General features: G+C 37.2%; 2 protein-coding genes across 2 annotated transcripts in view; one reads left to right on the top strand and one right to left on the bottom strand.

Annotated features, from left to right (window-relative positions):
• On the top strand, positions 1-9,886 carry LOC145215533 (DNA (cytosine-5)-methyltransferase 3B-like). The gene is made up of 14 exons (XM_080084233.1): positions 1-211; positions 1,234-1,659; positions 2,479-2,625; positions 2,686-2,757; positions 3,372-3,492; positions 4,050-4,168; positions 4,591-4,667; positions 4,824-5,019; positions 5,478-5,594; positions 5,777-5,978; positions 6,980-7,253; positions 7,828-8,019; positions 8,989-9,132; positions 9,230-9,886. The coding sequence occupies exons 1-13, from the start codon at positions 161-163 to the stop codon at positions 9,128-9,130; spliced, it is 2,136 nt and encodes a 711-aa protein (XP_079940359.1). The 5' UTR covers positions 1-160; the 3' UTR covers positions 9,131-9,132; positions 9,230-9,886.
• The window catches only part of LOC145215532 (centlein-like), a 21,710-nt gene continuing 4,510 nt past the window's right edge, over positions 9,691-26,890 (bottom strand). The window contains exons 7-30 of the mRNA XM_080084231.1: positions 26,274-26,438; positions 25,534-25,637; positions 25,119-25,266; positions 24,692-24,783; positions 24,017-24,086; positions 23,404-23,523; positions 22,563-22,639; positions 22,284-22,442; positions 21,117-21,256; positions 20,278-20,428; positions 19,642-19,860; positions 19,384-19,549; positions 17,400-17,607; positions 16,871-16,921; positions 15,991-16,136; positions 15,797-15,877; positions 15,119-15,265; positions 14,699-14,805; positions 14,531-14,630; positions 13,136-13,291; positions 12,274-12,459; positions 11,718-11,800; positions 11,440-11,659; positions 9,691-10,928 (exon numbers count right to left, since the gene is read on the bottom strand). Of these exons, the coding sequence (XP_079940357.1) occupies positions 10,803-10,928; positions 11,440-11,659; positions 11,718-11,800; positions 12,274-12,459; positions 13,136-13,291; positions 14,531-14,630; positions 14,699-14,805; positions 15,119-15,265; positions 15,797-15,877; positions 15,991-16,136; positions 16,871-16,921; positions 17,400-17,607; positions 19,384-19,549; positions 19,642-19,860; positions 20,278-20,428; positions 21,117-21,256; positions 22,284-22,442; positions 22,563-22,639; positions 23,404-23,523; positions 24,017-24,086; positions 24,692-24,783; positions 25,119-25,266; positions 25,534-25,637; positions 26,274-26,438 (3,222 nt within the window). The 3' untranslated portion in view covers positions 9,691-10,802. The remainder of the gene's footprint in view (positions 10,929-11,439; positions 11,660-11,717; positions 11,801-12,273; positions 12,460-13,135; positions 13,292-14,530; positions 14,631-14,698; positions 14,806-15,118; positions 15,266-15,796; positions 15,878-15,990; positions 16,137-16,870; positions 16,922-17,399; positions 17,608-19,383; positions 19,550-19,641; positions 19,861-20,277; positions 20,429-21,116; positions 21,257-22,283; positions 22,443-22,562; positions 22,640-23,403; positions 23,524-24,016; positions 24,087-24,691; positions 24,784-25,118; positions 25,267-25,533; positions 25,638-26,273; positions 26,439-26,890) is intronic.

The raw sequence follows: 26,890 nt of genomic DNA on the forward strand, positions 1-26,890 counted from the left end.
TTCGCGCCTCTTGGCGTTTTTATTATATTTTGCTATTGCTTCTTATTTTTTTTCTGTTATCTGTTTGTTAAGCTGCGGGAAAAAGCAGAGTCGTCCTATTTCGCGTTCTTGTGTTTTTCCTGTTTTGTTTTAATTTTGTTATCATCTACCTCAATGAAATATGGGAAAAGATTCTACATCTGAGTGCATTGTAATATCTTCATCATCCGAGGTATGTAACAAAATTAGTAAAAGCAAACAAAAATCACGAATTAAGCAAGAACTATTACTAGTTGAGTATGTTGAGATGTAATGCTAATTGTTATTGTGCAACTTACTAAAGATCCACACAGTGATCAAATAAGTAATGTAAAAGATGCCTTTTAATTTTTGCATTTTTTTAAGGGTGACACTAAAACGCTGAATGGGCGGGACGTCGCGGAAACCGCTAAATATCGGGTAAATTGCTGACGGTTAGTGCTATTAGGGTTGGGTTGAGGTTTTATAATAGTGTATAAATCAAAAAATGTCCCTGCCTAAAACTTATTCAGCTGTTTCTTGACATTCAGCAAAAATGCTTGGGCGGGAAGTCTCCCTCGGCAGCTGAATGTTTCCCTCGGTCGCGGAATGTATCCGGCGGAATTATTTTTAATGATTTTCTATTATAAAACCATATCCCAACCTTAATAGCACTAACCGTCAGCAATTTAACCCGATATTCAGCGGTTTTTACGACGTCCCCCACCCATCTCCCGCTCGTCCCGCCCATTCAGCGTTTTAGTGTCACCCTTTTTTAATTCTGTGTGCTCGACTTAGTACAGGTGCATTTTACTGTTCTAGCTGTTATAAAATAAACGATATGCAATGTTTTGTTTGTGGGCTGTATGTGGTTTGCCCGGTTTAGGGTTTTATTAACCTAAGCATGCTCTCAGCCAAAAAAGTAATAAACCAATGCAAACAAACCAGTCTGCAAAACATGGCAGTTCCCGACAAGATCTCGGGCATGCAGGACCAACATGTCCCGCATGTGTGCGTGCCTGACTTGCCAGTTTGTGTACAAGGCCAATTTCAGCAGGCGCAAAGCAAGTTAGAGATAAGATAGTCCAATTAAATGCCTTTGGTGCAAAATTTTCGTATGCAAACATAAAAAATTGACATGCAAAAAAAATCACTCATGCGCCTGCCTCATTCTGCAGACTGGCAAACAAGTCATTACTGCATTCAATCTTGTAACAAAGTTTTTTGTTTGTTCAGTCCGAAGGCGAATCAGATTTGTATGACTTTTCGCAAAAATGGAAAAGAAAACCATTTCCAAATGTGGATGTATCTAAGGATCGAATCCCTTCCCCACTAAAAACTCTTCCCACATTTGGATGTAACAGACCTACAAAATGTGCAATTGTTACACCACTACCAAGACCAGCAGTGGTTGACAGCCCAAAATGGGTAAAGCGGGAAGATTCAATTGATAAAATTGTTGATACATTAAGAAAGGAGTTTGGAAATAAAAATAAAAAGGCAAAATGCAAAAAGAAAATGTGTAGAGCATCAAACAAAAGCTCACATAAAAAGAAAGTAAACAGCTCCATGGAATCATGTAATAGTCCAAGAAAATTAAGAACACGAAGCTCATCAAGCGTCAGCATCTCAAGTCCATATGCTGGAAGTGAAGAAAAACGGGTAAGCCCTATATTTAATGTATGATACACACATTTGTCAACAGTATTGACTTAAAAAATGCCATATGTTTAACAAGTTTTACTTTGCTTACCAACTAAAAATACAAGCCCAGGTTTTCCAGAATAAAATGTGTAGATTAAATCCAGTTCTTAAACTCAAACCTATATATATATATACATATAAGTACAATTGTCATACGCTTATCAGTTAGACCAGGGGTGGGCAACCTGCGGCCCGCGGGCCACATTGGTCCCATTGATTAAAGTTGTGCGGCCCGCAGAGACGATTAGATTTCAAATGTTCTGGCAAACGAGTCCAATTTTTATATTTTTTTAAACAGATTGGTGCGCCCGGTGCTATTTTTCTGCGACCTGACAATATGCTGCTAGAATCAAATCCGAATTTTTGTAGTATGGCATTTTTGGTATCAGCCAAAAGTAAAATCACCTTGTGTTATATGAAGGTGCGGCTGCGATCTAATCATCGCAATTGTATTTGGCCCCACAGTGACAAAGGTTGCCCACCCCTGAGTTAGACGTTATCACAGATTTCTCTCCAATTAAGTCACTTCGAGCAAGACCAATTTAGCTCTAATATTTACTGCATGTTTAATTTGCTCTTCATATGACAATCATGGCCTTACTCTTTTCCCATGGGGTGGGTCATTTGGCATGAATACTTCAGAGGTTTAGGAAATATGTTTATATGTCCATAATATTTTAATATAGATTTGTTAGTCATATGTTCTTTCCATAAAATTCATAGCAAGTTACAATAGCAGTGCATTTTCAAAACTTTCAACTCAAATCTATGTTGCAGAAAAAGCTTGGTTTGCGTAGTATGGTAAAACCTGCAACTCCAGTTAAGCATTCAAACAAAACAGCAAAGCGCTGCAGAAGAATTCTTGACACAACTACTGAGAGTGAAAGTGAACCCCATAAATGTACTCCAACTTTAAAGAAAAAGGTATGAAATGCTTCATTTTTTTAGAGGACACCGATATTACTACATTCTTTGTTTTGTTAGGCTAAAAAGAAGAACAAACTCAGCTTAACAAACTTAACTGGATTAGGGATTGGTATGGATTGCAGTACAGAGGTGATGAGAATTGAAAAAAGAACTTGTGTGGCATAATTCCTTAATCAATTTTCAATGTCAGGTTTAGTTGAATTGTTTTGCCATTAACACTTAACCAGTGTGTCCCAACCAGGGAGGAATTAAATTTCAATTATTGAGGGGAGGAATTTACTTTGATTTGTACATGTGGTTTGTAAATGGACACTTTATCTCTAGGAATATAACATGTAATGTTAAAAATCCAAATCTTAAATGAACTTTGTATGGTTCAGCATGTACTATGTAGTCTATTAGGAAGGTTTTGAATTGTTAGAAATTCGATGATAAAGGTTGTGTACCACAACCACTGTACTAAACTGAACTATGTTTTAGCCCAATAATTTTTACTATGCCTAAACAGGCAGATACCATATCTCATGCTTGCCATTATAAGGGACATGACAGATGGGAATATATATACTTGGTAAAAGGTAACCTACACACCTTAACTATCCTGATAATAAACAAACCAGTGGCTGACCAATGCCCAAGACAAAGATAGGGCTGGTTAAGCAAATGTATGGTTAAAAATGCTGACCAATAACGAGCCTATCATTAGCAACAAGTCCTTATCATTTCGTTTTTGTTGTAAATAGACAGAAAATGAATGTGACAACAGTTTCGAAGGTGAGGAATCAAAACAACTGTCTCAAGATGTTTTGACAAACAAAAGAGCCAATTTGCAAAAGGTGAAAAGACATGAACTTTCACTTGAAGGTATGGTTTTTAATTCTTTTACCAAGCAGTTTTATGTAACTATCTGAATAGGTGATTATCTTGTTTGCAACCAATGGGTTTGTAAGTAATATTACAATAAGAGCTCACAATAATGGCTCCTTAGGCTTCATTGTGTAACAATAGGTTGGACAACTTGTGTGTTACATAGACTTTGGGATTGGGTACATCAATATTGTTGATACAATTACACTTTACCAAAGTAAATTGTGCTTGTTGTGTTTTTGCTGTTACGGAGTTGGATGTTTTACAATTAGTAATTAAGCTAAATGTAATATAATTTACTATTTTTGGTGTAATTGTAATGTAACTGACACTTCTTAAATATGTGTCATTAAAATCATAATTAGCACACAATTTTCCTAAAACACTCCTTAAATTACCTTTATTACATACTAAATACGACTATTTGTGATATGTAGTTGTAACTTGTAAGTGAATGTCATTTCCAGGAATAATTATGTTAAAATGTTTTTAGGGCATAGTAATTGTGATGTAATATAATTTAACTAAAATCATGTAAATCCCCTTTGTTTCAGATGTATGTCTATCATGTGGTACAACAGACAATATCAAAGCCAAACATCCCCTGTTTGTTGGTGGTTTGTGCGCAGAACATCACTCAATGTTTCAAGAGTGGTATTTCCAAAAAGACCAGGTATGCATCTTTCAAATAAGTTTTAGTGTGAAATTGTGCTAGTACTGATTTACTGTGCATCGTGTTTATAGCAGTGGTTCTCAAACTTTTTAAACATCTGGCGCAGTACAAAACAAATATTGTTTCTGCAGCACACTTTGCAGGTCAACCACACAAAGTTGTCAATAGAAAATATATTTCAGAGTTGGGGATGGTTTTTTTACAAATAAGTAAGGTCCTTAGACATTGGCTGATTTTTCAAAAAACGCCAGAAATTGATTGCATAAATAGCGAAAATTTTGAGACACACTAGGAAATTTCTCACAGCACACAGTTTGAGAATCACTGGTTTATAGCATAACACAGTGAATTGCTATTTGGGATGTATTCTAACCAGTGTTGTTTTGCATGCATGTTCTTACATGATATGTTATACAATGTAGGATGGATATCAAGCTTATTGTGCAATTTGTTGCATGGGATGTCAGGTTATACTTTGCGATAAACCAGGTTGTCGAAGGTAAGAAACTTTTTTCATCACCGATGATTTCACATCACTGTTTTTTCCCACTTTTCCAAAATTTAGTCATTTCCTTCTGTTATGAAATTGGTCTTCTGTAATTAAAACCTTAATCTAACATGAAAAATGTGTTTTTAAATGCATGCATTTTTGTAGGTGTTACTGTTCAGATTGTATTGATTTGTTGGTTGGTGCCAAGCAATACGAAAAGGTGTCAGCTTTAAAACAGTGGCTCTGTTACCTATGTTCTGAAAGGACAGGTCTCCGTGACAGTCTGCTAAAAACACGTTCAAATTGGCAGGACAACTTGCAAAATTTTTATCAGTCCACTAAGGAAACTGCTAGTAAATATGTAAGTTGGTATTATTAACGAATAAAATATTGCAAACATGTTTTCCATGCTAAAGCAAAAAAAAATATTGCTCTTTCAGGGATTTTATTTTAAACTATTGACATTTTAAGGTTTCATACCAGATGTCTTTATCAGGATAATGGCATAACATAAAGCATGTTTCTACAAGGCAACTAAAGATAGGAACTTGGTGTTATGGCATTCTCCTGATAAAGGCGTCTGTTACATTGAAACATTCATTGTTTATGACAAAAGTGCTGAGAGAAAAATATTTGTTTATAGCACTTTGCCTTGCAGCAACAGCTTTTTTATGCTAATGCTATGTTTACCGTTTTTGCATGTAAATATATATAAATATGATATCAACCAATGAGCCAACGATCAACTAACACCATAGCACTTATTGTCCCAACAAGGTATTACTTACACGATATTTGACAAACTTTAAAATAATGCAGCCCATCGCTCCTGTCCCAAAGTTTTTATCTCCGAGAAAACGGAAACCGATTCGTGTTCTTTCTTTATTCGACGGAATAGCCACTGGACTGGTTGCTCTTAAAGAACTGGGGCTTGAGGTGAGTTTAATTTATAAGAGACTTCAACCGCTTAATCCAATAAAATAAAAGTTACTGAAAAATAAATAAGGATTGTGTTGCATGAACTGAATTACACTAATACAAATATCCTAAAAACTATGTTTCGTAGTGTGTGACGTTACTACGTGCTAAGCTGTGACGCTACGATATTTTTTTGGCAGATTGGCAAATTTGTGGCATCTGAAATAGACGAGGACGCGATTCGTTTGGTCCAGAATCGACATTCAGAAGTCGTCCATATTGGTGACGTCACAAAATTAACGGACGCTGACGTCAAAAAGTTGGGTCCATTTGACCTAGTGATGGGTGGAAGCCCTTGTAATGACCTTTCTGGTGCCAACCCTCGACGAAAAGGACTCCTAGGTGCTTTTTTATTGTATTTTTACAACTTTATTACCAGTTTGTATACCAGTTTGTATACCAAACAAATCAAGGGTAATTTAAAGTTAAAGCATGTCCAGTAGTAAAAAGTAGAACCTGGAGAATAAGGTTGCAGATAAGATAAAATGTTTAAAGTTGAATTTGGACTTGAGTGTACAAATATTTCAGTATTTTAAGAACGCATGAATTTTTTTGGTGGTCTTAAATTGCTCATTGCATATTTACCTCTTCTGACGTTTTTCATTGCCAATTCTCAAAAAGCGCAATACCGCTTGTCAAATCAAGCCCAAAAACCGCAACTTCGAAGTGAAACAAAAACAGGCACAAAACGAACCCTGTACTGTACTGTCTCTAAGCTGTTTGCAAATACACAAGCATGTAAACTGCTAGTAAAATTGCTTCTTCGACAACCCGCCCAAAAAACGCAACCCGCAACCATTAATATCAACTAGTGATGCACCGAAGTTTCGGTTGGCCGAAACATTTCGGCCGAATATGCTGTTTTCCGATGTTTCGGTTTCGGCCCGAACTTTTTTGAAAATTCGGCCGAAACCGAACTTTTTAATTGCATGGAATTAATGCCCAACCTATCATTTTCACCAATACAATACGTCATAAATCAACTAATTGTTGTATCTATAAAATACGAGCCACGTTGTCTGCAAAATATTACAAGTTTAGTAAAGCTTCCGCATTGTGGAAGTAATTTTGATTTGTCATAATTCAATTCACTCGCATCAACGACACAAGGTTCAGTTGGCAACATTCATATAAACGGGGATTTTAGGTTCGGCCTGATTCGGCCGAAATTATTCGGCCTCGTGGCCGAATATTCGGTTTCGGCCCGAACCTTTTTAGGCGGGTTCGGTGCATCACAACCAACCAACAACTCAAAGTCAGTAAACAGCCCAATTGGGCGGGAAAATTGTTACTTAAAGTATGGCAATAAGGTTTTGTAGTTACCAAATATATTGTTATTTCAGACCCAGAAGGCAGCGGGTGTCTTTTCTTTGACTTTTATCGTGTACTTCGCGCCGCCCAGCCCAGCCCCGCGCCCGCCGGATGCAATTGTGATGTCACTGGGCAGGGTTCACGTCCCTTTTTCTGGCTATTCGAGAACGTTGTGTCAATGAAATTGGTCGAACGTCACCGAATATCCCGATTTTTGCAGTGTGAGCCTGTATCAGCCAACGCCCAGCATGTAAGCGCTGCTGCTAGGCCCAGGTTGTTCTGGGGAAATATTCCAGGATTGCAAAAGTAAGTTCTAAATGTGGTGCCCAAGTTTTGCCGGTTCACACTACAAATGAAGTGTAGATATTAGGCCGATATCCTAGCATTACATTGAAATGAGTGTTTTATTAGTATGAACGCATGGAGCCAATAATTGATATGAAAACTCCAGAAGTAAGTTTTTACTCATGAAATTTGATCAGAGCAGCTGGTGACAAGACATTATGGCGCTGCCATTTAGTTTGAAGGCGTTTAGCCTGAGCGCTGTTTAATGGAAAGTTGGCGGCGAGACCTACTGGGCTGCAATGCGCCCTATGTAATTCTTACTTTAATTTTGTTTTGCGTTTTAATATTTTTTTGTACAGTGTTAACTTTCGCGGTAACTTGTTTGTCAAAGTTAATGTCGCCAACTAAAGTTAATATATGCTGGACCAAATAAAAACAACTCCCAGGACCAAATTAAAACAGTTGATCAAGTTTTAACGCATCGGCCATAAAGAAAATATTGTGTTCCTGCTGTGCAGCACAAACGCTATATTAGCATCCTATGCTCTCACTTTGTGATTCAAAAAAATCTTTGTTAAAGTCTTTAAATCTCCAGGCTTCGTTTAAATCCGTCGCGCGGGGATCGCCTCACAGTGCAGGACTGTCTTGAGCCCGGACGCGTTGCCGTTGTGGATAAATTAAAGACAATTACAACGAAGCCATCGTGTTTGTATGCGGGAAGCAACCGACAACCAGCTGTAAAACATTCGGGGAAGGACGACACCTTGTGGTCAACTGAAGTTGAGAGGTGAGACGAAAATGTTAGGTTGGAGTGGTCGTTTGTAGCCATCGGTCAAAACTACAAATGTTTTGTTTGAGCGAACAAACAGAAGCATCTCAGCTTAACGCTCGCTACATTGTGACTGGGGATGAGCCGAGCCAGAACCCGAGTACTCGGTACCGAGTATATTGAATATTTTTAATGCTCGATGCTCGGCCGAGCAGTCGTACAAATTGACCCGAGCATTAAATTTGCGTATTCTTTTTTCCCTTTGTTTGTCGTGTACTGTACTAGTCGCATTCAGTGTTATTTACCCTGATGAAGACGACCTGTATAGGACGTCGTAATATAATTACACTTACCAGAAGAGCTCTATGAACTTGATATTATGCCTGGCAGCAATAGCTTATATATGCATGCCCTGTATAGTTAACTACTGTTCGAAACGGTATACAAAAACAAGATGACTGTTTTATTTAATGGGTTAGATATTGGAATAACTTCTGGGGTCTGTACAGCTTAAAACACCACTGGTGACGTATGAGATTTTGGAAAGCTACAAAACTAGCGTGGAATTAGGATTGTTTGTGACGTCACAATGTACCGAGGATCAACTTGAGATGCTCGGTGTTCGACCAAACAGAATATTTGCAGCTTTGGCCCATACCTAATTGTGATCATCGAACATTTCCTTGTCCACGCTAGTTTTGTAGCTTTCCAAAATCCCATACGTCACCAGTGGTGTATTAAGTAGATTTGCTGGACTTGACCTGATGTCAAACAGCCCTTAAACGCCTTGTTCAAGACCAATTGTCTATTACTTTCAATTCTGTTTGTTGTCTTGGTCTTTCTTGGGGCTTCAATGTTTAGGCCTGTCAATCAAACTTTTGGGTCTAAACGTGGTTCTCAAAAAGTCGGTTTCGGTCTCCAATTTCAGGCCCGTTTACAACGCTGAGGCAACTAACTAGGAAATAACACATTTGTAATTTGCTGTAGAATATTTGGTGTTCCTGAGCATTACACAGACGTCAACAATCTGGGTCCCAAGGAGCGCTTAGCCTTACTTGGAAGGTCGTGGTCCGTTCCGGTCATCCGACATATCCTTGCTCCGCTCACAGACTACTTTAAGCACAAATAAAGGTACTATATTTGCCTTGTTCTTATATTTTTCTAAATCATAATAATTATTGTTTTTGTTTTGTCACCTGCTTTACACAATTCTTGAATGGAAATTTAGTTACTGCTGGTGCTGCTGTCGCCCTTTGAAACAATACGCCTGCTAAACCGATGAAACTTCAACGTTATAAAGGTGTTTTTTCTTGATTAGTGAATTATTGCAAATCATCTCTCTTTTTTATTCTTCGAATCAGGTAATTTTGAATGTTTGTTTTATAATCAAATACGTCAAACGCTTAGCGTTCAGTTTCTGCCTTTGATTTGAACCAACGCAGTATTCGTTCAAAGCAAAGTAAAACATGTTTTTACCGTGTGCCTAAAATCAGAACGTGCCAAGTATTGGTTTTAACTTGTGGTTTTATGTATTTTTGAGCTCTAAAAATGAAGTTACTGTTTTTTTTTTCTGCTGCCGCTTTTTGCATTGCAAACTTAAACCTTTTCTACCTCAAAAGTCCTACATACGTTTGTCGATGACGGATAATGTTTTAGTCCAATTCTCTATGCACGCGTTACACAGAAAAGCGAACAAACCTAAGAAACTTTATATTTTCGTGCAAGAATACGTGTGAACTGAAAAGTACAGTAAAAACGGGTGCATGATGAACAGTAAAAATGTGCTTCATTAAAATATGCCAAACAACCTCGTTTTAAAAAAAACTGTGTATCAGGATTTATCACTTGCGAATAGCGTTCAATAAACTGAAAATTTTGTGTCGTATTTTCCAATTTTTCGATTTTCCAAAACCAGAAGTTCATATCATTTTTTGCACTTTATCAACACGAGTTTAAAAAATATAGTTATCTGAGCCTGTATACAGTAGGAACAAAATAAAATCTGTTTCGTGAACTATAGCTACAGTGTTCAGGTAAATATGCAACGTAATTCAGCAGCAAAATACTTTTGAGTATAAAAGAATAAAGGCACAAAAGGGCAAATGCATATAAAACTACACTACTTGTCATGAAGAACGGAAAACATGAAGGAACGAAACACAGGATTGTAAGCGGTCTTGGATTCCAACCAAAAACAATTTGATGTTTAACAGTTTTTCACATTACTGGTATGCATGAAACGTGTATTAGTATGGACTATGAGTTCCAAAGGTGTGTCACAAATCACTTACAAACAGTACAGAGAAAAAAAATCGCATAATCCGTTTAATTACATTAGGATAGTAAAGAAAAGCCGTCCACTTTGTTTTTTTGTAAGTATTTGAGTTGTTGTGTATGAAGTTGTGAATATTGTGTGCTATAATACACAGCATGTGGTAAGCCATACACCCTTTTCAAGTAAATATCTAGGCTGGAGATTAAAAAAAAAATGTTTAGGAACCGTTGATCAGTTTGCACAAAATGGGAGGCAACAATAGCTTGACTTCGCGTACATGCACAAACATACTAAGTAAGGCATAAGCTACGTGAGGTCATAAACGCATCTGTGTCAAGTTAAAACACGAATTACAAGGCAAAGACAATTTCTCCGTACGGAAACGAATCGTTTTCAAACGGGTATGAACAAGTCACTACACTCTCTCCAGAAAAACAAACTATCGTGGGCACCACCGTCACAAACTACTAAAGTCTTTCAGACCGTGTAGCAGCGGTGAGTGAAATGTTGAATATCGAGGTTTTCTTTACGTTTTGCTCATTAACTTCTGTTCGAGTTGTTCTGTCTGAAATCTCCATTTGTCCTCGGTCAGTTTCACCGCGTCCTGCACTTTGTCCCATAATAATCGGCACAACGATTTGGCAAAGGGAGGCTACAAAAATACAAAAAAACTTTTATTTCTTTGATCGGGGATGTCATTTCTGAAAAAAAAAACTAGTTTTTGTTGAACAACTCAATAACGTTCGGGTTTTTCCTACCGTAGATTCCAAATTTAGTCTAATTTATCATAGTACGCCAGGCACATGAAAGTATAAAGCCTTTAATATGTCTGGCGTATTGTATGAGTCTACATAGCGTTTCGGGGCTTATCCCAGTAAAGAATTATGTTCATCTTAGTTGTAATTCAATATATCAGTTAAAATGAACACATAAATTCAATACTGGCATCAAACCTAAAGTGTCTATGTAGACTAGCGACCCCGGCACACTCTTATATAAATGTACACCAGGCCTATTAAAGGCGTAATACCGAATCAGACGGTCACCAAGCATTCCCACTTACGGCAACGCACAGGCTAGAAAAATCTAGCCTATACCTTGCCATAAGTGGGAATTATTACACTGTCGAAAACAAACCACCACCACCATTATGTCGCACATACATTTTCTGTTGCAATCTTGTCCACTTTTGAGCGCCACGTTTGGTCCGACTTGGCCGACAAATTTCGTTCCTCGTCCCTAGCGGCGTCCGAATCGGCCTGGCGGCGTCGTACCGAGTCCACCGGCGCCATCAGGTCTTCGAAATCGGACCGTGAAATATTCAGAATATTGCAGGCGACGGTTTGTGCCCGACTTAACGAGGAAGGCCTGGAATCGACGTCACTGCAACGTAATCAGTTTGTGACGTCGTGGTTTGGTTTTTGTTAACGGTGACACTTACCTGGGTTCGACGTGGGAAGATTTCTCTCGGTGGAAGTTGTCCCGTTGCCGTTGTACAAGATCTATAAGATTGTTCGTCAGACTCTGTAGAAAGTAAATAGGTTGATTAACATATCAACGTTTGATTCAGGGTAGTTAGGTAAATTAGACGGATCATGTAAAATTTACAACCACTTTTCTAAATACGCCAAATAGCAAGTTTTGTTTGTACAAGCAAATGATTTTTTTTCTTCTGGTTTCCCTGATGATTTTTTAGGTCGAACCGCTTTTCATATGGGTGCAGGTTCGGTTCAGGTTTCAAAAAAATATATATTTTCGTGTTTTGTTCCGGTTCGCGCAAATTACCCGGTATACGCACCGGTTTAAATCCTCTTTTATTTTAATTCTACCTATTCTTTACACGGCTGACATGATACAAGCATAATTTTAGGTTGGGCAAATGAAATTGTATCATCCGTTATTTGTTTAAGGACGAGTAAGGTTAAAATTTGTTTATGTTTAAATTGCTAGCCCCACTGCTATTGGTCGAAATTTGCACAATTTTACAAATAAAGTACCTTCACAAACAAGTTGAATTCGTTTAACTTCTCTTCGCATCTTTCCAGTTTTGCTTTGAGTTTATCCAGGGCTTGTTCGCTTCTGCTGGCAAGAGTTTGTAGTTGTTGTTCGGCTGCTTGCTCCACCAGTGAAGTAGCGCTTTCCGCCTCGAGTTTCCCGGCTTGCAGGGCTGACATTTCACCACACTGTAATGCACGGTAGAGAAATTTCAAAAACTAAGAGGTTATTGAGGTACGGTAGGCAAAAAAAACACCGTGTATTGAATTGGGACCAAAACGGTCTATAGCAGTGGTTCTCAACCTTTTAAGTTAGCGGACCGGTAAACTTTCTAAACAAATTTTGCGGACCGGTGGACTTCAAAGTCTACCCAAAATGCAGTTACGACAAAAATATGCAATTCAAAAGAAGCATGAAAAATTCAATTCAATGAGAAGTTTGCTGCTGTCTGTTTGATATCATACGTGTTAAACGCGATTCTTTGAGATGTAAAAACATTAAATTGAGATATAAAATTGTAATATATTTGGCGGACCGGCAGGAAAGTTGACGCGGACCGGCGGTTGAGAACCACTGGTCTATAGCAGGGATGGGCAACGTTTTGAACGCCGCTGCTAAATGACCCTGTTGGTAAAATGAGAATGACTTCATGTGCCAAAATTTTGGTGTGTAGTAGTGAATTTGTCTCAGCTATAATTTTAATATCAATGGAAAAGAGGCGGCATTGGGCGTATAGGTTTTGATATACTCGCGTGCCAATAGTATTGTCTTAAACGTTTTGCCACGTGTTGGACACCTCTGGTCTAGATTCATGATTAAACAATTTCCAAAAATTCATGGACAACTTAAAAGCAATGTATTTACCCGTTTGTCGAGTTCTTCTCGTGACTTGTTGTACATTGTTTCGTATCTCGCCTTCTCCTTTGCTGCAGCTTGCAGCTGTCTCCGCAGCGACTCCACGTGGCTCTTTTTATGCTGGAGATCTTCTTCCATTGCACGAAGACGCTCACTTAACTCAATCTGCATAACCCGCTATTATTTACATGCTAAATGTTCATTTCGGCATTATATTGAAAAATACAATGCTGGTACATATATTAAAGATAGGGAACTAGAATGGAACATATTTTCCAATTCATAGGCGCCGAGTTTTACAAAAGTGCAAGGTGGCGGACGTAAAGTGTGACGTCATTTTATGCGTGAAACCGCAAGAAGTCAAACTCAAAGCTCAAAAACTTCCCATAGGCTGTTACACAATAATAGCCAAATATTACCTGGCAACAATTGTGTGTTTGACGTCATAAAAAAAGGTACTGACCAAAACAGGTTGCAGTTTTAAGCAACGTTTCGTTGCTTTTGCGCCAGCACATTTATTTAAAAGCTAAATCGCTCCTGATTTTTAGTTTTGACGATATTTCGTGCCAAACCGCTACAAGCAATCAAAAATATCCAAGGTGGCCGCCACTGTGCTTTACAAAGCCTATGTTCCTATTTACAAAATCAGACAATGCATGTCGTGAAATGTGTAAAATTCGCCTTAGCACCTTTAGTTGCTTATTCAAATACAATCTAGGGGAGTCATTCATTAATAAGTATTGGTCAATTCACAAATTTGGCGGAAGTTATGATTCACTGTCATGCAAGAACAAAAGCCTTCGAATCCAAGTCAGCAATTTCAGGTTGCAAAATTGAACACACAAATGTAAACACTATAAACCAGTGGTTCCCAACCAAGGGGGAGATTTAAAACTTGAGGGAGGGAATTTACTTTCTTTTTTTTACATGTGGGTTGTACATAGACCTTTCAGCTCTGGGAATGCAACCTGTAAAGTTGATATAAGTCCCAATTTTAAATGATCTTTGAGTGTTTTACGATCTACCATGCAGTCTATTGTGGAGGATTGAAAATGTTTTGAATTTGGAATTCGTGAGGAATTCGTCGACAAAGGTAGGGAACCACTGCTATAAACACAAGCTCAGTCGAACTTTATCCAAGGGCTATATCTACGAATCATACATGATATGCCAGAAATATAGTTCGGTTATCACAGATGTTCTTGTTTAACAAGTACATTTGATTTTCTAGTGTAATTCTATTATATAACTGTGAATTTCTGCGATATTTCAATGATTATTCACAATTAAAATTAAACGCTATTTTATATTGATTTTTTGCAAGGGTTTTGCTTTCCTTTGGTTCTAGTTTTGCAAATTCAAGGTGTTCAAAATGCTCTTTATTCAACAAACAACAACACGTACTGCTCCTTGGCGATCATCTTTAGTTTTCTGATCATTTTCGCGAACTTTGACCCTCAGTTCATCGATCAGCTGACGTTTCGCTCCGACGTCACGTTCCAACCTACGTCAGAATGACGTCAACGATGTCGATTTTTATTGAAATTTTGTGAAATCAAATTTAAACGTTACCTGTTCACTTTTTCCTTGTCGGTAGAGATTTGCGCGTTTTTCGTCTCAATCTCTTTTTTGAGGTCTTTGATCTGTTCGTTAAGTCGAGTCACATCGCTGTTTGCCAACTGCAGGAGAAATATATCTTGGTTACATTCCGAAAAAAGGGATTATAAATAGGGATACGAATACGAAACTGTGAAAACGAGGTGATTTTTGTGAATTGCTTTCAACTAGTGTTACTAAAACGAAACAAAGTTGGCTCCCCTAAAATTATTTTGGGTCGCTTTTTTGTAATAGAGAAATCTTAACTTAGATTCGTAGCGTTTTTTTCCACGGCTTTTAAACTGTTGAGTAATAGTAATTTTATGACAATTATCTTTGACGTCACAAGGGATGATTTTGTTTGTGACGTCAGACATAAAAAAACCGACTACCAACCTTCAGTTTACTCTCCATGTATTTGTAATCGGCGTCCGAATGTTTCTGCGGCTCTGGATGTGCACTTTTCGCCTCTTCCAAATCCCGGAGCGTCTCATCCCGCTCCCGCTGAAGGATTTCTGCTTCCCGGCTCATCCGCTGAATTTGCTGCGCGGTCACGTGGGCACGATAAGTTTGATAACAATAATTTTCTGTTGCTTCGTTTTATCGTTAAAATTTTCTATTGTTGTCTAGGAATATGTCTACCATAGACCATAAGAATACTTCTTAGGTGATTTTGAAATGGTACTAAGGCAATAAGGTAAACATTCAAGTGTAATTTTTGTTTAAAGTACTAAACATCTCATGGTGACAATTGTTGCAGATGAATTTGTGCCGAAAAAATGATTTTGTCTCCCCGCGATTTGGTTGAAATTTAGCGTTTCCGCTGGAAGTACCCAATGTTTAAACCTATAAGGTCTCATCAACGCAACTGGTGACAATATATTGGCCGTTTGGGCTAATATAACCGGACTATAGTACTTCAGTTTGTTGGAACGTACAGGCTAAACAGACTTCGTTTAAACCTGTGCAAAACTACAACAACTTTGAAATGATTCTTCTGAAAACAACTAACCAGCTGGTTTAAACAGAGTGAGAATGTCAACTTTAGCAAATTAAAGCTATCCAAAAACTTACTTGCTTCGCTGCCTTGAGTTTGTTTTGACACGATGTGATTTCCGTTTGAAGATCCTCGTTTCTTTCTTTTTCATCATTCATCTGCAATTAATTAACAAAAATGTGCAAAAAAGTCAATAGGTTTTCCTTCCCAAAATACTACAGAAGTATTCAGTTCGACAATACTTGGTATCTAAGCGATACATCTTTCTTACCTTCTTCAGTGCATTTTGCTTGGCTGTTCTCAACGACTGACACTGAGTCTGCAGCGAGGCTAGCCTGTGACGTAATGTCGGGAGCATGCCCTGTCCGTGGCGTGACGTCACTCGTTTGCTGGATACCTTACCCGTTTTTCGACCACCTGCAAAAAATGAATTGTGTTTTATCACCGTTTTGTGCCAGTCCCCTGCTGTATTCACCCTACGTGGTGCTGTAAGAACAATTGTGTTGGGTAGCATACAGGTGAAGACGCCCCAAATATAATTATAAACGCTAATGTAGTGCATTCGGCTTTGAAAAATGTGCCAAACCACTGCAAAATTTGTATTTGGCACCGCGCTGCGTTAAAAAGTGGCGTTTGTTCTGAATATTGTGACGTCATATATACATGTCGTAACGACACATTAATGGTGTATTGATTTTTCTTCAAATCTATAGCACTGCTGAATTAGTTTCTCTTTAGAAAAGAGCATCAATATAATGAAACCTTAAGTGTTTCAAATTTACACCTTCTATGAACAAACTACACAACTGAAGTCTTGACTAGTGATGCCGTTTTCCAATGCTTCGGTTTCGGTCTGAACTTTTCCAAAAACTTGGTCAAAACCGAACCTTTTGGTTGTATGAAATTAATGCCTCGAATGACAATATCGCCAACATAAAACATCATAAATTATCTAATTGTTGCATCTAAAAAAAATCGAACAATTTTGTCTGCAAAATACTAGAACTTAAGTGAAGCTTATACGCATTGTGAAAGTGATTTTGACACCGAGTATACTCAGGTGTCCTCTTGGTTTAGCGCAGGTAGAATCATAACCAACACAAGAAAAGGGTTAGTGACTATTTAATCTGGGTAATTAAAATGCTACCAACCCGTTTGAAGCGGTTCGTCGACCAGCGTGTCGTCTTCATCAGCATCTTCGTCTGCAGAAAGAAATAACATTCAAACGTGCTTTAGTTTTAATATGACACACAGTTTATTGAACTTAAAAGCCCTTTTCAGTTAAAGATAGGGCTAAAGTTCTGCTTGGTTGACCGCCGAGCATCTCATGATATTCGAAATTTTATAATGTTACCCATTTTTGGGCTGTAACTCGGAGTTCCAATCCAACTTATATGTTATGTCACAACATTATCCCCCCCAATATGGTGCAAAAAAAATTTGTTCTGGCTACGTCACTACCGCACACATTTACCACAAAAAATCTTTCCATTTTTTTGATATTTTCCCACTTTTCCTTTTAAATAAAAAAATAAAATATAGACAAACCGGTCAATTATAGACAGAACACGTTTGGTGATTTCCAGTTCAAACTACAACTTTTTTAAACCAATACCAATTTTAACATAATGTTCCGTAGCGTTTAGTTTTTATCTATGAGAAGAAACAACATGAATTTACCTCTTAATTGACCTTTGTTCCTCCTCGATGCTCTCACTATACTTTGACCGAGACTGCTGGCGTCCGATCTTCCGATCTCCTCCTCATCGACAGCGGTCGTGTCTTCACTCATGGTTGTCGTGGAAACCGGATCAAGGTCCTCCATGTTAAAGTCTTCTCCGAAAGCAGCTCGCATTTCGCTTATTGACTTGTTGAGAAACTTCTGATGCTGCAAAGATCAAAAATAATGAAAACATAATAGCGCCAAGCATATCAATGATAACTAAGCTGGAGAAAGTACACACTGTTTCGACCTATAAAGTCTCATTAGTGCAGCTGGTGACAAGACATATTGTCGAGTGTAGCCATCTAACGGCACTCCAGTTTGTTGGGAGTAACAGGCTAAAAACCCATGCCTCACCTATTCTGTTCGATGCCGCAACTGGGCATTAAATACAGAGGAACTGGTTCGCAATGGCAAACCAATTGCAATAAAAATAGATTGCAAAAAAAGATTTGATATTTTACAGTTTGATTTTGAAAGTCGAAAACCAGTCGAAACCGTTCAATCATACAAACCCGAACCCGAAAGTATGAGCCCGAAGCCCGGCCCGAACCCGAAACGTTTATGAGAAGCCCGTTTAGGCCCGAAATTTTGATTGACAGGCATATACACGAAAGCCTTGCAACAAAGGATAAGAAAGATAAAAGAGAAAGACAGCAAACACAATGAACGATAGTAGACAATGGCGTAAACAATACGTTTTAGAGTAGGGTGGGCATTAGGTCAACGCCAGAGACTTGTTACTTAGCTGAGTGATTTTATTTTTAAAAACATCGCGGACACGGAACGTAAAGTCAGGCCCGTTTTCACACAAATACCTAAGCCCGAACCCGACCCAACTTGCAACTCTGCACCCAACGGATCGCCTTTTGAAAAGTGTTTAGTAGTTCGCCGGAGCACCAAGCATTACGCTCTAATGTTCGGCGGTCGGCAAATTACGTTTAAACTAGAAGGGTGGCTTAGCACATTTTGTTGTTGCATTTACACTATAACCTATTTTAAAACATTAATATATATTTCCTATGCTTATTTTGTATTGGGTCCCATATTAGCCATCGTCTTTTATAACCTTAGTCGTTTCTGCAGGCAAAAACTCATGGGTCCCCACACATGCAAAGTTAAAAATAATGCAATTCAAGAGATAACCATGAGAAAGTCGGGTGTTGTGAGGTAAAACACAGTGATCGGCACTGGGCTTAAATAATAATACTATGTAGAATACAAACTATAAAATGAGTTTTCCCCAGATATTGTTTGAAGTATGTCCTATTTAACGTTTTAAAAAACCGACCCATTTTAGGGGGGCAGTAGGTGAACTAATTGGGTTCGACACACAAACTAAAAAATATATAAAAACCACAATGACTCAATCAATACTACTGCAAAATTTCAGCCCAATCCGCCATTGTTTAAAATTTCGACCACTAGAGGTGTTTTAAGCAACAACCGTTAATGTTTCTGACGTCATTGGGCGGAAAAATACCCATTTTAGGGGGATAGCGGGGTAAATACTGGGGTTATCAACAAAAACAAAGTGAGATGCACATCTACATAACTATATCTACCATATGTGTAAATTTCATCCAATTCCATGAAACATTTGATGGAAAAACGAGTCGGACAAACTTTGGGAAGAAAAAAAAGGAAGAAAAAAAAAAAGAAAAAAAACACAAACAATTTGAGTAAAATCAATATGTGTCCCCTTCAGGGAAGGGGACCCATAATTGTGATGACATCACGTATGTATAACGTAACAAAAGTAGACGGTTTATTCATTCAATTTTTATTCATTTAAAATTGAGATATTCCTGATTATAGTCTTAAAAGATGTGCGTTTGATTCACAAAAATCAGCAGTTCACATGTTGTCTTTCAGATGGTTGACCATTATTACAGCGAAGAAGTAAATACTACTATAATGGACACAATTAGTTTAACATACTTGCTTAGCTGTGTCGCTTTTCGTGCGCTGGTGAGTCGAACTGGGTTTTCCATTTCTCTTCTCAGCTGACGACACAGATCGGTCGATGTGACGTAACTCGCCTTGTAGATTCGACAATTCACGTTTCAAGTCAGTGACGTCAGAACGCAGATCGCTGTTTTCAGACCTAAAGAGGGAAAATATTTTTGCATTGCAAAGTTCAGCTTATTAGATTATCAACAAGAGTTTAAACCAGTGGTTCTGAATTCGTTTTTTTACCTTAAAGAAGTATTCTCTGATCGAACTCCAGCGTTTTCAGTACGCAATCCTTGATTTTCAGCCCTCAGTGCCGATACTTCTCTTTCCATTTGCCCTCTGTCGCCATCTAACGACTGGAGTTTTATCCTTAGCTCTGAGTTTTCCTGTCGCATGGTGGTGCCAGAGTGTCGGACCTCGGTCAAATCGCGTTTGAGCGACTTTATTTCGCCTTTAAGGCTTCTGCAATTGTTCAGGGTATTGTTAGTAGGTGGGATTTGAGAATTTTACTACTAAAGTTACCAACTAAGACGACACAAAACCAAACTAAGATTTTGTGAAAAATGCCAAACAACTCCTTTTGGAATAACTCACTTTGAAAAATACAGTAAACTTCGGTTTATCCTGGTAATTTACATAAAGCTTAATTCGGACAAAACTTGAGCTACAAACGATTTGTAATGTGGTAAGGCTTGAACTAATGGACATCGGTTAATCCGGACAAATTGTTTGGTCCAAACGGCTCCGGATTAAGCGAGTTTTACTACATCCTTTTGCGGCAGTTTCACATAGGTCAAAAACCACTGCTCTTAACACATAACATGGTCTAAGATTGTTTTGGTTCCAACTAAAAAGTTTCAATAGCTTGTTATCTTTCACCTGTTATCTTCCAGTAGTCGGTCCCGGTCTTTCTTAAGCAGTCTGTTGTCTTCCCCAGCATTTTCCAACCGACGTTCGAGATTTTTTACAGCACGATGGGTCGGTTTCGGTGAAGGGGATTTAGTTTTTTTTGGTGTGCTGCTGCGGCGTTCTGTGTAATATAAATGTTCGCTGTATTATCAAATTTACTGACACTTCGTATATTCACACAGGCAAAAGGGTTTGCTTTCCTTACTGATTTTACCAACAAACAGCATACACAGAAAATCAAAATTTAAACTTCTCCATTTACAAGAAATTATTACGCGCCAGTGAGATGTGTGGTTTTTATGAGGTGTTCGAAAATTTTGGTTTTTGTTATTATAACACATTTTACAAAATGCTTACTAGGTCGACTCCTTGTTTAAAAGCACCTATTCAAGTTTATAGCTTAACTCAAAATCACCATCATAATAATGCTTTACGTAAAGATGTAATAAGGTCATTTTTTGGAAGCTGATGAGATTCTTGAAGTTACAGACAAAAGTTAATCGCACAAACCGTTTGAATGCATAGGAATTGTAAATCTCAGGTATTACCATTTGTTAGAAAAAATGGCTGGTTAACCGAACAATTCAGCAAATTGCATATATAAGCTTGGCAAATTGGTTATGCGATTAACCGGATTCGCCTGCATTAAACATATGGACCAGACACGCAGTAATCAGAAAACACCGACAAATTGTCCAGTTAATCGCATAATCGGGATAGTTGCATAAACAAGCTTAGCATAGAGATTATGCAATTAACCGGATTCGTCTACATTTTGACCAGACAATAAGTATTCAGAAAACACTGACCTTCAGCTCTGGCAGAGGATCGTAACTTTGCTGCCAGCTCCTGTTTTTCGTTCCGCAGACACATATTTAAATCCTGTATGGTAGCGCGGTCCATGGTAACCTGAACACGAAGATTGTCCAATTCCTCTTCTAGTGACATTCTGAATTAAACAGGCATGCTGTTAGGTCAGTGTTCCTCAAACTTTTCAATTTTGGAGGGCGCACCTTTGGCAGTGCTCAACGACACGAAAATTCTGTAGATTTTTGAAACCAACGTAGTCTATTGTGTGCGCTAGCCGCGTTGCAGAAAGCAGTTTCTCCCCTTTTTAAGCAGCAGTACACTAATAAATTACCTACATATATATAAGCTGAAGCTGCCAGGCATTAGGGATGCGCCGAGCCGAGCCAGAACCCGAGTACTCGGTACCGAGCATCGCAGTTTTTAATGCTCGGTGCTCGGCCGAGCAGTTGCACAAACTGACCCGAGCGTTAAATTTGCATATTCATGCACTTCTAACATATGTAACTAGTGTTCTAAAGGGTGTCTTTAAACAAAAACGAATGATTTTTCAAATGCACGAGATGGTGGAAAACGCGTACTTTATGGGCATGTACAGCTTAATAAAACACCGCCGGTGACGTAAGAGGCCTTGTAGAGCTAAAACGTAGAAAGGGGATTTTTTGTGACGTCATAATGCACCGAGCATTAAAGTGAGATGCTCGGTGCTCGACCAAACAGTACATTTGCAGTTTTGGCACATCCCTACCAGGCATTATATCAACTTTATAGAGCTAATTGTATTTTTGTAACAGCGTTTCGACGTCCTATACAGGTATTCATCAAGGTAAATAACACTAAATGCGAGTAGAATAAATAAATAATAAAAACAATTAAACGTAAAAGAAAAAAAAATGAAGCAGGATTAACGGCCTTTTTTGAATTCAGTGGTGTTTGTTGTGTGTTATTCAATAAATACTAAACCACACTTCACTTTTTTTACAAATGGACCAAAACACTCTTTGTGCTAACAGCCTATTTCGTCTCCCCTGAGTTGGTACTTCGTAATCACAGCTAGGGGCTTACACCGACCTCTGTTTAAAAAAACCTACCTACGATGCAAAAATCAATGTTGTTTTACCATATGGAGCATGAAAAAAAAAAACTAATTCGAATTTGTAGCAACTGACCTTTCTTGTGCTAACATCTTGTTTTCTCGCTTATAGTAGGCGAGATCATTCCACACAGTGTCCGAATTTTCCTGTCGCAAATCTCGTCGGTCTGATTTCACAGGACGATTTCTCTTCTTTCGCGGTGACAAATCCTGTGCACTGCCGCTCTTTAGAGATCTAAACAAGAATCAATGATTGACAAAAACAACCAATGGTCAAGGCTCGAGTACTACGTGCTAAGTTTTACTTTACTTTTTCAAAACACGTAAACAGACACGAACAAGTGCATCTACTTACTTATAATCGCTCTGAAGATTTCTGAGTCTTTCTAACCTTCTGTTATGGGCTTGTTGAATTTCTCGAACCTCGTCACGCTACAACAAAAAACCCCAACTAATTTAGGCTTAAATCATAAGACGTAAAAAAACATATAAAAAGCGTCAAGCCAATCAATTGTAAACTAGTTTCCTCCTTAGTTTATGCTCGGTAGTGACATCGAACAGAATTGGCAATGCGTGGTTTTTCATCCTGTTACTGCCAACAAACTTGAAGTGTCGTTAGATGGTTGCACTGGTCAACACGGCCTATGTCTTGTCACCAGTTGCGCAGGTAATAAGGCCATATAGTTTGAAACACAGCGCACTGTCGGCACTTTACATATTACCCACGTTAGGTAATGGTCGTATTGCTAGATTTTGGTCTAAATATAGTTAGGAAGGCAATAGATTCTGACATAAAAAAGCGCTAATATTGCTTGCTGCGATTTGAAAATTATTGTTTATGCCTACAATTTCTTAATTCGGGATCAATTCGAGTGCGCTTCTTGAGGTGCGTGGTTTTACTATCTTGTAAATTTAGAAGCAAATTTGTCTTCAAATCTTTTTAGTGGAACAAAAAAAGTTAAAAAGCTTTGGTTTGCAGGAGTGGTTCCCAAACTGTGGGTAATTGTTTTTATCACTGTGCCAAATAGCTGTTTGAAGTTTAAACTTTTTGTATTGTAGGAATAAATGAGCTGCCATAATCACATGTGATATGTGTTTATTCACCAAGCGAAATAAATTCTCAACACAAGTTGTTGAGGAATTTAACAGATTGACAGTGACGTAACATCAAGATTTTTTTGAGTTGTTTTATTTACCTTGAATTCAAGGAGTCGTTTAGTTTCTTCTAGACGGGTTTCAGTAGCTTTCAACCTTTTTTGCATAGTGGTGAGCTCTTTCGTATGACGATGTGGGGAATACGAACGGGATCGTGGAACCTAAATTACAGACAAACCTCTTGTAGTAACATAACACCAATGTGTTTTGTATTAGTTTTTACACAAATTATATTATTACTATTATTGTTGTAATTCATTTTTGAGGGTGATTTGCATTAAGGCAGTCGTTCCGAATCTTTTTCGACAAATTCCACCCTTAACAATTTAAAACATTTTCATTTCTTCCTAATATACTACATAGTAGATGTTAAACCATTCAAATATTTGAAATTGGGTATTTTATAGGTCATATTCCCAGAGCTAAAGTGTCTATTTACAGTAAATTCCGCCGCCCAAGTTTTAAAATTCCTTCCTTTCAAGATAACCACTGCTCTAGGATTTTTATTTGTAAAATTGCTTTGCAAATACAAAGCATTATTTAGCAAAACAGACAGTGGAGATTTATATCTCTACAGAATACAAACACAGCATCACATATTACCATGGTGCCAATATGAACAGTTGCATTCCCAAACGAAACTTAGCAACTTACGTTATGTTGCACACCCCTCTCAATAATGGGCGAGAACGTCTGTTCAGCTTCATATGGTGAATTCGATCGTCTAAATGTGTTGTAAATAATTTATAAATGCAGACACAACCACAGTTTGACCTGAACCACAGGTAATGTGGTTGTTAAACACTATTGAAATCTAGTAAATTATTTAGTAAACCTTAAAGTTTTAATGTAATAACCACAGTTTTTAAATTGCCAAAATCCCTACTCTTTTAGAGATTTCTGTTTATCTGCACATGTTTACCTGTCTTTTCACATTTTTAACTGCTGTTACTGGTTTTACTTACTGCTTGGGTTTTACTTTTCATCATAGAAGAACATAAGGATTGTCGAAACGTTATTTGAAAAAATATATATATTGGCTTCTATGTTTTTTGTCAGAATTTTTGAAACTGTGAATTCTGTACCTTAGATTTTAGTTTGTATTACAACTCATGTTTAACCAGCAGCATGACTAAGATTTACTAGAGGTCCTGTAGTACCAGTTAGGTCTTATTTACTGAATATTACCAAAGAAGACACATTTTCGGTCTCACATTTAAGTAGTTTAGTTGTCTGGTTTATGGGTCTGTTTTAAGTTTTACTTTTACAATGGTTTTGAAACACTGTGGAGTTGGACATGATATTTTATATTTCCAAAAACAACATTACCTGTGTGCATTGTCTCTTAACCTTTTTCGCAGTTGATCAATTTCTTGCTGTTGTGAGGTGATGTGATCTTGCAAGTCATCATAATCATATTTCTGAAACAAGATGACAATTCATCTATTTTCGGCCCAATTCAAAAAGTTGGCACAACAAATATAATTCAGCACTCACATAACTGTGCAAAAAACATTGCAAGGTTGTTTAACTTAAAAACCAACATTTTAAGTTAACGCTAGAAACCAGTTGTAGCTCACATGCAAAAGCATTTAACAGCCAACTAATGTTTTTTTATTATTTTAGTAGTATAGTGTATATAATCCGATGATAGTAGTAAAATTAGTAAAAAAAAAGTAAAAAATATAATAAAAAAAATAAAATTATAGTAAAAAAAATAAAATAAACGTGACTTTAGGAAAATCTAAGGACAAACCCTATCCCTCCTGGAAACCATCTCAATTGACTTTTTCAATTCCTTTTCGGTGGACTGGATTACGTTTTCTTGAACTTGTACACGTTGTTTTAAATCTGTATATTCAGTTTGCAATTTTGCATGGGCTTCTTTCAGATTTGCATAGTCTCTGTTCAAAAAAACTTTAATATTCTAAATTTTTTTCTTAAAGACTGCAATTATTAATAAAACAAAGCAAAAGCTAGTGCCACATTATTTTAACACCAAAATATGCAAAAAATTTGATTTGTACCATAAAGTATACATTTGCAAGATTTGAAGTTCAAAGTTAACAAAAAATACAACAAAACCTAATATCTACTACACATAAGCTTTATGTGGAGGGCCTTATGAAGGCTAAGTTGTGGACAAAACACTTGTTATAAGTTGACATTACCTGGTTATGTCATCATACATAGACTGTAAAGAGTAAGTGCCATTTTTATGAGCTTCCTGTTGCTCCTTCAAAACCTTCTGTGTGCTGTTATGAAGTTCTTGCAACTAAATGTATTAGTAGTTTATTAGTAATTTGGTAACATGTCCAGTTTATTTAAATGTATATTTTATTATTTTTGCAATTCTCGCTTTAAAACAACTATGAAAATCAGATCTTACAAAAAAATAATTTACATGTAGCAGGATTTAATTGCAGATATCTAGAACCAACTATAACACAAATGATTGCACCTACTTAGATGAAGCAACTTGATTGCATTTTATTGTTAGTAAGTTACTTTGTTATTAAAGAGACAGTTTATTGTATTTCATCTATTTCTTGGTCTACGGTCAGTGGTTCTCAAATTTTTAAAGATTACAAAGTAATTGGTTTCGTGGCACACTTTAAAGGCCAACAACACAAAAGTTCTAAAAATACTTATAAAGTAACCTTATTGTTGGGAGTGAGTTTCTTTTTTATGACAAATAATAAAAAAATGAGCTAGTAAATGTTTTTTTATATTTTGTTACGTTCTAAAACAAAAGAAGGTATTTGTACTTAAAAATATGGTGAATATTTCATGACATACTTGTAAATCTCGCATGGCGCACTAAATTCACATCCTACATATTTATATGTACTGCATTAAAATTTAATCATTATAACCAAGATCAAAAATAATTTAACAGTATCAAAAATACCTGAAGAATTAGTTGTTTCTGTTGGTGACAATGGTTTTTCAGTTGTTCATATGATTCTTTTAGCTCCTTTACTTTGCTTTCCTGTTTCTTACGGCTTTCTTTCACTTGTTTAAGTTTTTCACGTTCAGCTTTAAATTCTTCAATCTCATTGGAAAGTTGCAATTTCTAACAAAAAAATATTGCATCAGCTATAAAAATAAACTTAACTATCTTTTTTAACTTTTGGGGTATTTGTAGTTTAAAAATCCATTATTAAACGCTAGTTGCTGTCTTTAAACCCTAACAATGTACACTTCAGAAAAGTAACTACAGTTGAAATGAACAAAATGAAAAACAAAACTTTTGTGTTATTTGTATTTTGTAAATCCTTAATTAAATTCCAGACGCTGTTTTCAAACCCTAACTGCCAGAAGTCAATGTACACTTCAGAAAAGTAACTACAGTTGAATTAAACAAATTGAAAAAAAAAACTTTTTCTTGGAAGACTGACACAGGGAAAAGGCACTCTAAAAAATCCTGCTGTTGTCTTTTTAATCCAGAGAGCAAAGCAAACAATGGCAGGAGGCTTTGCAAAGAAAACCGCCAGCTCAAGTATTAGCACTCCACTATAGAATCTC

This window comes from Phallusia mammillata, chromosome 2 (assembly GCF_965637545.1).
Source record: "Phallusia mammillata chromosome 2, kaPhaMamm4.hap1.1, whole genome shotgun sequence".
NCBI classification, from domain to species: domain Eukaryota; kingdom Metazoa; phylum Chordata; class Ascidiacea; order Phlebobranchia; family Ascidiidae; genus Phallusia; species Phallusia mammillata.